The 12,173-nt window shown below is 44.0% G+C and overlaps 1 protein-coding gene across 4 annotated transcripts in view; it reads left to right on the top strand.

Moving 5' to 3' along the window:
• The window catches only part of LOC129323761 (acetyl-coenzyme A synthetase 2-like, mitochondrial), a 36,832-nt gene extending 24,731 nt beyond the window's left edge, over positions 1-12,101 (top strand). For 3 of the 4 annotated variants that reach the window (XM_054970433.1, XM_054970436.1, XM_054970435.1), the window contains 8 exons: positions 200-337; positions 625-717; positions 1,063-1,175; positions 2,767-2,893; positions 5,683-5,810; positions 7,887-7,950; positions 9,176-9,297; positions 10,789-12,101. In XM_054970433.1, the coding sequence (XP_054826408.1) occupies positions 200-337; positions 625-717; positions 1,063-1,175; positions 2,767-2,893; positions 5,683-5,810; positions 7,887-7,950; positions 9,176-9,297; positions 10,789-10,956 (953 nt within the window). In that variant the 3' untranslated portion in view covers positions 10,957-12,101. The remainder of the gene's footprint in view (positions 1-199; positions 338-624; positions 718-1,062; positions 1,176-2,766; positions 2,894-5,682; positions 5,811-7,886; positions 7,951-9,175; positions 9,298-10,788) is intronic. The other variant, XM_054970434.1, reaches the window with a different exon arrangement.
• The last annotated feature ends 72 nt before the right edge of the window (positions 12,102-12,173 follow it).

Below are 12,173 nucleotides of genomic sequence, written 5' to 3'. Positions count from 1 at the left end.
TCAATTTTTAAAAGGTTGATTCCAGCTTTTTTAAAAAATCAAAGGCACTGAACAATTGTGCAAGTGAATGCTCAGTCTGATAGAGCTTTTTTTTTAAAAAAAGGTAGGCTGCCTGAAGCAGGTGGGGCAAGACTAGTTTGAATATCAGGCTGGGAAGGACTCGTGTCCTGTGGTAATTGCATCTGTTTTTGTATTCCAGGACGTTACTGGGAAACTGTGGAGAGGTTACGAATAAATCAGTTCTATGGAGCCCCTACTGCCATTCGGCTACTGCTGAGATATGGGGATGGCTGGGTGAAGAAATATGACAGAACTTCCCTTAGGATTCTTGGATCAGGTGTGTTCCAGGCCAATCAACTGGGTCTTGATCAGTGTATTTATGGCAAAGTCACATTAGAATCGCTACTTTGAACCAGGGTTTCTCAGGAAATGGGATGGTGGAATATGGAACTCTGAAGTATCAGATGAATCAGATATATTAATACAATATAGCTTCATGGAGAACTTAAAGAGGACTGAAAAGTTTACGTAGCCACATATATTCCTATGAGGGCCATTTCCAAGGTGTAATACTTCATTGGATGGTTGGTTTGTATGTCACTTGCCTTTTTTCTTCCTCTTTAGTGGGAGAGCCTATCAACACAGAAGCTTGGGAATGGTATTTCAACGTGGTTGGAGACAGACGGTGCCCAGTAGTTGATACATGGTGGCAGACCGGTAGGAAAACAAAAGCAATGTTACAGCCCTTAGGAAAGCAATTCTAACTTAGTGAGGGGTTACGTACAGAGTTTTGTAAGCTTGGTGCTTTTCCAGCCAAGTGCCCAAAGTCTGCCTTTGCAACAGGTGCAGATGTAAAAATGTGGCAAAATAGAGTATCATTCTCAGTTCTTGAAATGCTTGACTTATAAGTATCCGAGTCTTTGTTGACGGCTTGAGTACAGGAGAGGAATCTTTCTTTTCCCCTACAAGTCAGAGATCATATAAAAGGGAAAGTTTTCTTGTTAGGGACATCCTCTTGGCCAGATTTTAAGAGAATCATCCATTTTGTTTTGTGTTATTTAGAAACAGGAGGCATCTGTATTGCTCCTCGTCCTTCAAACCCAGGAGCTGAAATCCTTCCAGCTGCAGCCATGAGACCCTTGTTTGGCATCAGCCCAGCCCTCATGGATGACAAGGTACATTTTATTTGTGATCCACTTTTCAGATCACAGGAATTGTTAAACTGGAGAACAATGTTAGCAATCTCTCTCCCACACACACATTAGTCAGCACTATCAGTTGAAACAACTTCTGGGACAGAATCTTCCGAGAGCATCATGTAGATTTTTAGAGCTGCGATCTATTTACATATGAAGCAGCCTAGTACCAAGTCAAAACGTTTTATCCTCACAACAAGCCTGTGGTCCCAGAGAGAGGAAAGTCTTATCTAAAACCTGTTACCAGAGATCCTTTCAACCCTGCACTCTCCCGCTGAACCATATCGTCTCATTATCCAATTTTTGTTAGTTCCCTACAGATCTTTGTACTTCATGAATTTGCTGTTAAAGGTGGTTAGTCCAATTGTGTTTCTTCCCATGCTCTTGCCTATTTTTGTGAGTGAAGATAAGCTGATCTCCTGGCAAATGTTGCCAATATTTTCCAAAACTGCGGTAGCTGAATAGAAGGGTGGATTGTAGTGCCAGCTGTTACTAATTTCAACACAAAGGCTGGAGGAATCAGAATCTGAAAATTAAGACGTTTTAAAGAAATAAGTTCAAGATCAGAAAAATTGACAGGGCTGGCTCAACGGCTCAACACCCCACCCAACCCTACACCCCGCAGTGAGCCAGGCAGACATTTGGGCGCTACAACCTACCGAGAGTAGAGATAGCACTCTTGATCTCAGCTGGTAGCAGCATGGGAGGAGATAGTGTGCATGGATGGTGCCTCTTCTTACCTATACTTTTGCCAGTAATGGGAGGACATACACACCCCTAAGAGTAGCAGTTCTTTCAAACCACCTTCACCTCTCTGAAAAACAATCATCTGTCTTTAGCTTTACAGGAAAATAAGTTATGAAGTAGGATTTTAAAAGTAGAGGAATAGACAAAGACAGGCACACATGCAAATACAAATCAAGATTGCATAGAGGGATGGAGAGTAAAAAGTGGTTGCCAAAAAGCTGAGGTTGCAACTTTAAAGTCCCACTGTGCAACCACGAGAACTAATTTTTTCTCTAAAGAAGTAACACAACATTGTAGCTCCAAAATGGGTGTTTCAACTAGGGAAAATAGCAAAGGGGTGGATGGGAGGCAGGAGTCCCTCCTCCCTCTATGCCACAGTCCTGAATCAAATTGGTCCCCTGGGGTCCTTCAAAATGTGTCTCCCCACAGCTGTTGTGAATCTGCAGGGAAAGCCTGTTGGGTCTGGGGAATTTGGACCCAACTTGTTACAAAAGATAACATGCAATTTGGCCCTAAAGATTTTCAGGATTCAAGTGAAATCCCTCAGTCAGCACAAAAGTGGAATGGCTACAAAGCAGGGAGTGAGAATAGCAGGCTGCCACCTAGTTTGATAAAGAATCTGTCAAAGGAGTAATTCTTTGTCTATTTTTTGAGCTCAAAATTATGTGGCTTTGTGGAATGAGCACAATGGACATGAGTTCCCTAGTCTGCGATCCTATGTACATTTACTTAGGAGTTATCCCCAGTGAACGTCTGAGTAAATGTGCTCAGGACTGGGCTAAGAACTATCTTCAACATTATCGTACAATTATTTCTCCTTCAGGGAAATGTCTTAAAACAGAACAATGTCTCTGGAGCTCTTTGCATCACGCAGGCGTGGCCGGGTATGGCAAGGACCATTTACAATGACCACCAGAGGTTCTTGGAGACGTACCTGATGCCTTACCCAGGTACATCCTTGTGAGAAAAGGTGGCTGGTGGAGGGGGGAGCAATGTGTTGCTATGGACAACTGTTAGTAAGCAGGATTTTTCTGGCTTTATGTATGCAAGGACTTGTGGAAACAGAGAAAGGATGGCGATGCAGCTCATTACACTTGGTTACTGATTGTACCTATTCTGAGTCTCTTATGTTCCCTCTCTTCTACATGTGACTAGAAAGGCAAACAATCTTCCTTTTCATTTGCCTAGTTAGACATTCAGGTGCTTGAGGCAGTGACCTCCCTCTGCAACTGCACAGTGGAAAGACCTTTTAAATTATGTGCATAGCTCCTTCAATGCGCACAGTGCTTGACAGACCACAAGAAGACAGATTTCTGCCCTCAGGAGGAGTTCAAAATCTGAAATGTGATAAACAGAAGGGATTTGAAGGTGGGGACATAGATGGGGAAAGTGTGTGTCTGTTCTAGGCTTTCTTTTAGTAGGGAAGGAGCACAAAGCCTTCAAGATGGGTTTTGAAAAGGAATTTGAAAAAAGAAAGACGGTGTTGCACAAACGTCCTGGGGAACAGTTCCTGGAATAAAAGGGCAGCAAGGGAGAAAGGGTGAGCAACAGACCCTCAGAAGGATGAGGTGGCAGAGCTGGAAGACTGAAGGTCACAGGCAGGGATGTATCAGGATGTGAGAGCAAAGAGACAGGGAGGTACTGAGGGATTTGAAGGCAGGGATGAGGAGTTTGTGCTGGATCTGAAAACAAACAGAGGCTGTGTGAAAATGTATGAGGACTACAACACAGGTCAGAACAATGAACTGAATGATTTGGGTGGCAGAGTGCTGGAAAGAGATACAGGTTTTGAGGTAAAGTGGCAGGAAACCAGAGAGCTGACTGCAGTAGTCAAGGCAAAACATGGTCAGAAAGTGAACCAGTTTTCAACAAGGGGAACAGAGGGAAAGGGCCATACTTTGCAGCTTTGTAGAGGGGGAAGTAACATGATATGGCAACAGGGGAACAACAGAAAAGAAGGCCAAGGCATTATGTATGGCAACATCAATGGATATGGAGAGTGTATGAAGGGAGGAAGGCTTGGGAGAAAAGTCTTGGACATATTGAGAGGACAATGAGACTTTTCAGTGCAAATAATATCAGAAATGTCAGACAAATGGAGGGGAAAGTTTCAGGCGTATGGAGGTATAATTGGGTGTCATTAAAATATGCATGGCATTGAAAGCCATACAATTTGATGAGGTCACCCAGGAAAAGCATGTAGAAGGATAAGTTCCATGGGGACACAGACATAAATGGAGGACAACAGAGAAGACATAAAATAACTTCCTTGCTAGAACTGGGCTGCCCCTTCATGACTTCCACTAACCACATGGCTTTCAGAACCAACTGAATGAGAAGTATCTGGCCCACAAAAATTCTGAAGTGGTTTGTCCTCCTCAGTAATTACTGTTTATATTAAAATTAGTACAGGCAGAGGCCAGAAAAAAGAGGCAGTGAGCATACTATAAACTGCAAATTCATAAATGCCTTTTTATAGTGAAGGGGTCTGGTCTCTTTCTGAGGGGGAAATGATGGGTTTACATTTGGAATATTTTTGCAATGGCTTCAATTCTTTTAACACAGTGGCTTTAAAATGTTCTGCTTTCAGGGAACATTTAAATTGGTTGGCTTGTGGAGAGATCCTTCCAAGCCTGCTCTTACACACATAGCAGAGAGGATTCTTGAACATGTTTTATATTGAGGGCACTCACTTTGGCTTAATTCTTGCAAATGGCAGCTAAGATGGTAAATCTGGGCCTGGACTTTTCCTCTTCACACTGCTCATGACTGAATGCTTCTCTCTACAAAAAGATTCCCTGTATGTAGAAAACTAGATATGAGAAAAAGGGAGTTAGCTGAGTTTTCTTGATATGCAAAATTCCTAAGCACAGGAATTTCGAGTTTGGGGAGAGTGTCACAATGTGAGTTGCAATAGCCTAATAACACACATTTACCAGCTCATCTGCTTATGAAAACCAAGGGAGCCAAAGTGGAGTGGTAATTAGACTGCCAGATCTAGGTTCTGGGCTACCCAGGTTCAAATTCCCCTCTCTGCCATGGAACCTTGTTGGGTGACCTTGGACTAGTCATACATACTCAGCCTAACCTACCTCACAAGGCTTGTTGTGAGGATAAAATGGACAAAAAATGGAAGTTGCTTTGGGTCCCCATTGAGAATGTATGTGTGCATGCATGCTGTCAAGTTGCAATCAATTTATGGCAACCACAGCAACGGGCTTTCCAGGCAAGTGAGAAGTGAAGGTGGTTTGACAGCGCCTTCCTCTGCAGAGTCTTCCTTGATGGTCACCATCCAAGTACTGACCTTGCTTAGCTTATGAGATCTGACAAGAGAAGGCTATACCATGCCACCTTCCATTGAGAATGATGGGGTGTAAATGAAGTAAAGTAAATATACACTAACCTTATCTCCCAGGGTTGTTGTTAAGATAAGAGGCGGTGAGACTGATGTAAGCTGCTTTGTGTCACCACTGAAGATAAAGCAGGGTATAAAAGTATACCAACAAACAAATCTTGGCTAACAGCACTGAGAATATATTACATCTACCAGATTCCTGTAGCTATAGATTTCAGGGGAAGTTCTGTCTGATGGACAAGCTTTTTCTCAGTGAAGGTTATCGTCTTGTTAAGAACCTCTGATAAGCTTCTGAGGAATGCTGTGGTACCACAAAACACAGATTGAACGCCACCTCAGTAAAACCACTAGAACACAACTGTTGGCTTGCTTTGATCCCTCTAGGATATTTCTTCACTGGGGATGGAGCGTATCGGACAAACAAAGGCTATTACCAGTTGACAGGCCGCCTGGATGATGTCATCAATGTCAGTGGACACAGATTGGGCACTGCTGAGATAGAAGACATTGTGGTAAGCCAGAGGCAGACTCGTAGGATTTAGCAGGTGACACAGAACCTGCTGTTGTCATAGCAATCTTTGCAGAACGCCAGCAGTAGCCTAAGAAAATGGGCCAAATGCTATGACTTAGTAGTTACCACTAGCTGAGTTGATGTCTCTAGTGTCCCTTGTGGCTACATGTGTTTCTATCTCAATACTCCTTCTTCGCTAATTTGGGAAATAACAGCCCTTAGGCAACTGAGAATGAGTTTCAGATTCAGAAGTGTGTAAATGAATGCCTGCATTTTTGAAAAGAGTGAATTCTGATTGCAGAATTTGAGATGTCCAGTCACAGAATTTTTTTGATGTGGAATTAGAAATATTTTGAATGCAGGGTACATGGGCAGGCTGTAAATCAGCACTCTGCTGGTTTGAATCCTATCACTGCTTTGAGCTCAGCAAGTGGGCTTGGGTAAGCCACTCCTCTCAGCTCCAGCTGTACTGCAGGGATAATAGCAACGCTGACCATATTCACCGCTCTGAGTGGGGCACTAATCTGTCTAGAAGAGTGGTATATAAGCACAGCTGTTATTATATGGACCTATAAATGCAAAGCATCATTCCCTCCAGAAACAAAATGTATCTGCAACAGTTTTGCAGGTATGGGAGGATAGGAACTTCTCAGAATCAACTAAGAATCTACTTAATCAATTTGAGTCCTCATGGTTATGTCACAAGGCAAAGGATGTATGGAATGATCTGAAGGACATTGGTTCAAGCAATTTTATGAGATGCCACAGCAACAGGGGCTAGGGGTGTGCAACTTGGGATTTGGAATCTAGCCTTATAGCTGAATTTATGCTGATCCAGCATAATCCAACTATGACGGATCACATAAAATAATCCCAGATTGTTTCCAAGGAACCAAACTCCATGAGCCAAACTCTATGAGCTGGATTGTTCAGCTGCAGCAGAGATGGAGCAGCAACAAGCAAGAGGCAGCAGTGCAAGTGAGAGGGCAGTGGCACAAATGGAGGCGACCTCCTTCACACCATGGCGGGAGAGCAGGGTGAGCCTGGTGGGACTGGGGAGGAGGCAGCAGACAGAGAGGATTCCCATCTCATCCTGCTCCTCCATCCCCTCCTGAGCTCCAAAAGAGCCTTTCAAGCTACTGCCAGCCACCTTTTATACACCGCAGCTCCATCAAACCTTGCCCGCTCTTGTTTCAGGTGGAGTCAGGATTGTCTTACATTGGGATCCTTTGGTTGGAGATTGGTTGCCCTCCTTCACTTTGGTTCTGTTGGGCTTTGTGGTTCATCTCACAAGGGAGTGGGATGTGTGTTTGGGACCGGCTTTTGGCCCAGGGGTTGCCTTTGCTTAAGGTTTCCTTTTGCCTGGAAAGCCATGGAAATGCTTCCCTAGTAATAAACAATGGAGGGTGGCTTGGGGCAGCTTGTTCCAGAGGCCCATGAAATTGGACTCCAGGGCCCAATTTTACTGAAACTTGAGGGGTCTTTAGTAGACAGGAAAAAATAGGTTCCCAGCAAATTTGGTGGTGTTTTCTTGAAAAATAACCCCTTCCTGGATAGTTTTTCCGATAGGGAATCATGACTGAATAAATTTGGGATTCTCTAACCAGATTAGAGAATCTGACCCAGATTTCAGGGATACTGACCTTTTTTTTTGGTATCCCTGAAACCTGGATATGGCTCACCCATACTTTTTTTTGGTGCATACCCTTAGTGGGGACTAGCATGGCAAATAATTGTTCATTCTCCTTTCAAGTATCCCACACTGGTTTTCCAGAGGTCCCCTCATCTATTATATAGTCACCTAAAGCACTTACTATTTAATTTGCTCCTCCCTCATAAGTTTTCTGGATCATACATCTTCAGTGTGGAAGCCCACACAGTTGTCCTGTGGCACAAGATACCAGGAAACAGTTTGGTTCCAGTCTGCCAGTGCTCGTAAAGGAAGGATTGAACCATCAGGGCCTAGCCTGTCTATTCTGTCCCCTTTCTTCTGCCTACACCAAGGCTAGTGAGCTACAAATTCCCACCAGTCTATAAGGATCCTTGAAGTAAAACAACAAACCTGTTTGTGTTCCAGAACACCCATGGTGCCGTAGCAGAGTCAGCTGTGATTGGATATCCTCATGAGATCAAAGGAGAAGGTGAGTGGCTTTGGTTACAATCCTGAAAGGCTGTCATTTGGAGGAAGGCAAGGAGCTGTTTCAATTGGAAGCAGAGGATAGGACCTGAAGCAACGGGCTTAAATTACATGCACAAAGGTACCGGCTGGATATTAGGAAGAACTTTTTCACGGTCAGAGTAGTTCAAAAGTGGAATCAGCTGCCTAGGGAGGTGGTGAGCTCCCCTTCACTGACAGTTTTCAAGAAGAGGCTGGATGAATACTTGTCAGAGATGCTTTAGGCTGATCCTGCATTGGGCAGGGGCTTGGACTAGAAGGTCTGTATGGCCCCTTCCAACTCTATGATTCTGTAATTGGCCGAAAAAATCTGTAAACAGTTACCAAGGATAAGCCACTTGAGCTTGAGGGGGACTTGCTTCTGAGTCAGTATGCTTTAAGTTGCACTGTCAGTCTTGCAGTTACTTCTTGTGGGCTCCACCTCCACTGGGGCTTGCATATTCCACATCTACTGCAGACACAGAAGGGGAGGATCAATTTAGGCAGCAAGTGGGAGCTGGAGTGACTGCCTGCTTTTACCCACAGCTGTTTGGAGTTAAAGAAGCTATTTTAAGACACATAGTAGACATAGGGAAGGGAGGTTCAGCAGAAAAAAAGCTTGGAGGGCAGGCAGCTCTATGCTGCTTCCCCCAGGCCATTCTGAGTCAGGAAAATGTCATGGGGGAGGGGGGAACTGAAGCCCCTTTTCCACCTCATGATCCCAATCCAAACTGGGCCCTGAAGAGCTTGGAAACTTAGTTTGCAGCAGCTGCTATGTGTCTATGGAGAATAATAAAAACTTCAACCCATCTTATTAAACATAATGCTTAGTTTGGATCTCACTCCTCCAGGAAACTAGGGCAACACTTGTGCACATGGAATGTACAGTACAGGCTGCATGTGCATGGCCTGGGTAGCTCAAATTTTTTAAAAAAACTGATAGTAAAATTTGATCCAGTGTTCCTTGGGGAGATTTTCTGCAGTGCTGTGCCTTGCTGCTTCCTGCTTTTTCTCTGATGACCTTATTGCTGGAAGCTGGAAGTGTCTGATAAAATCTGATGTCTTCACTGCATGAGAAGGGGCTCCTGTGCCAGATGTAGCCCTCAGTTCCCATGCCAGAGAGTTGGGAGAAGGGGCAAAGCAATGTGGTCTCTCATGTGGCGTGCCTCATGTCCAATTGTACATTCTGTTCCTGGCTTCTCTTTTGGCAGGAGCCTATGCATTCATTGTTCTGAAGAAAGGCTCTACTCTGTCCCAAGAAAGTTTAGCCTCTGAGCTTCGAGAGCTGGTTTCAGAAAAGATAGCAAAATATGCTGCCCCTGAATATGTTCAGGTAACAAGCTGTAGACTGTTTCTCCTTCTACTGCACTGCATTAGCACTTTGTTCAGCTGTGGGTAGGATACAAGGTAAAGACTGGTTATGGCAGCTGCACAACTAAATACAAACGTAAAGTTCAATTTCTGATGTTTCTACTTAAAGGACAGCATGTGTTGGGGAAAGTCTTCCTTTGCCAAAGCTCCTGGAGAACCACTGCTTAGATGGGCCAATGGTCTAATTTCATATACAGCAGCTTCGTATTTTCGATGATCAAAAAACAGAATTCTGGACAAACACAAAATGTATAAAACAGTATCACAACATATTTGAGAGCCAGTGTGGCATAATGGTTAGTGTTGGACTAGGATCTGGGTTTGAATCCCCATTCTGCCATGGAAGCTTGTTAGGTGTTCTTGGGCAAGACACTCACACAGCCTCATGTACCTCACAGAGTTATAATTGTATGGATAAAATGGAGAAAGGGGAAAAGATGAGGTATAAACAATATTCTAAACTTATCTCTCACTGCTGACTTATTCTGAATAATTGGATATAAATCAGCAGCACTGAGAATACAAAGACTGGATTAAGACTGCCCGGTCAGTTGACATGAAAACATGAAATATTTTGGAGATACCATATTGGATTATGCGCCTATTAACCATGCAAGCTGCTTAAAACCAGTTTATGTTTTTGCATGTAATTTTGAAAGTCCCTGAAGACCATCAAACAACTTGGTTTTGGTCCTGATTACAGTATCAGGACCACCTAACCCTCTTGCTGGAGTGGGGAGGGGGGACGGAACTTAAGCGACATGGGTAAGGTAGCCTGAGAGATTTCTGTCAAGAACAAATCATAGTAGTGGGCTTAGGATAACTGGACCATCTCAGTTCCTTAAGTATACATTTTGGGCCCAGGAGAAATGAATCAAATGAGTTCACTGAGGTTTTAGCAAATGGGGGCAATCAGCTGTGGAGTAAATACACCTATTGTTCAAGGCACCAAATAATTTGTTCCTTCACTATTCTCTAGGAGGCTCCCAGAGGGAGGGTGGAGGCCTACTTTTGGAGCCTCCATCCAAGAGGAGCATCTCCACGGCTTTATTCCAACTCAAGCCTCATGGCTTTGCACATACCCTCTGATTTTTTAAAAAATCACTATAACCCAGTTTGTTCCTGCTGCTTCTTCCTCAATGTACATTTCAGACTTCATGAGACAGAAAGCAGATGGACTGTTAATCTGACCTTTGTACTTCAATTGCCTGGGCACAGAAGGGCCCTGATAGCTGGGGTGGTCCCCTTGGCAAACTTTTTTTTTTAGGTGATACCCTGACATATGCTCACGAGGTTGAAAAGGAGATCTTTTCCTTTTTACTAATCTGGGAGGAGATGGACTGAAACAGGAGAAAAATAGATGGAGGTCTCACAATTTCTAATACAGATTGATTTCTCTAGGTAAATGAGGTTTTGCCAACCTGTTCTAACCCTTCCTATTTTTCTGGCTCAGGTGGCTCGGCGGCTGCCTAAGACTCGCTCGGGGAAGATTATGCGGCGGGTTCTGAAGAAGATTGTAGAAAACAAAGCCAATGAGCTAGGGGATCTGACAACCTTGGATGACCATGAGGCGGTGAAGGAGATCATTGAGCGACACAAGCAACTTTGGCCAGAAAAGTAGGGCCAGTAGCTCAGATACTTCACGTGGCTCTGTGCAAGTGATCTGCAAGCAGCAGTGCCTTGTTCCCCTTCAGCAATCCTTTACTACAGAGGAAGCTGGCCTATTCACTAGGAATGAGAAGCCACCAACAAAGCCACAAAGGTGTATTCTCCCCAAGAGTTAGGGGGAACATTTAGTCAACTGGTGAGGGGGAAAAAAGAGTGGGGTACTTAATACTGGACATCAGATTCTTCTTTTTCCCTCAGAAGCCCTCCCAAGCAGGAGATATTTGGTATAAGTAACAGAAAGGCAGGGTTCTGTATTATATACCCCTACATTCCAACTCAAAAGCCTCCTTGCTGGTACTTGTTTGTCATCCCAAATTCGTATCTTCCTCCAATTTCATCACTTGAAGCCTTTGGGATGGGAGGAAAATGAGAATGGGGAAAGCACTGCAATGGTAGAAAGGGAAGAAAAGTCAGAACAGGATGCTGTCGGGAAGACTGATGATCTAAAAGCTACAGGAGGTCTCACATTGACCCCTTCTGGATTTTGGACTTTTAAACCAGTATATAACAACAGAGTGGTGCAGAGTGGTTAGCTGCAGTACTGCAGCCCAAGCTCTGCTCACGACCTGAGTTCGATCCTGGTGGAAGCTGGGATCAGGTAGCCGGCTCAAGGTTCTCAGCCCTCCATCCTTCTGAGGTCGGTAAAATGAGTACCCAGTTTCCTGGGTACTCTTTCCTGACTGGGGAAAGAAATGGCAAACCACCCTGCAGAAAGTCTGCCAAGAAAACATCGTGATGCGACATCCCCCCATGGGTCAGTAATGACTTGGTGCTTGCACAGGGGACTACCTTTACCTTTATATGACAACATACATTTTCCAAGCTTTACATCTCAGCTTACTCTTCTCTAACCCAAATGAGGGCAAGAATTTTTTTAAAAAAAAGCAAAAAAGACAACACAAAGAGAAAAAAAACCCAAGAATTCTCTCTAATCAATATGTGTAAGTTGCACAGGTTCTCTGTTATGCAGATACACTCTATAACCAGCAAGCAGCTGATGTGCCATCACCTGGTAAGAATGTCCATCGGCCTCAAAAGGAGAACTGAGAGAGTTCAATGATGTCTTGGTGAGCATCAGCATCTGCCGCTACTGCACACCCATCTCCTTAGCTGGGGAGTGTGCACGTATATTGCAGCTTTGAGATTTCCAGAAGCCCTGCCAACTGAGAT

Source organism: Eublepharis macularius, chromosome 2, assembly GCF_028583425.1.
Source record: "Eublepharis macularius isolate TG4126 chromosome 2, MPM_Emac_v1.0, whole genome shotgun sequence".
Lineage (NCBI taxonomy): Eukaryota > Metazoa > Chordata > Lepidosauria > Squamata > Eublepharidae > Eublepharis > Eublepharis macularius.
The sequence above is the reverse complement of the archived record's forward strand: the minus strand, read 5'-3'. Positions and strand labels throughout refer to the sequence as shown.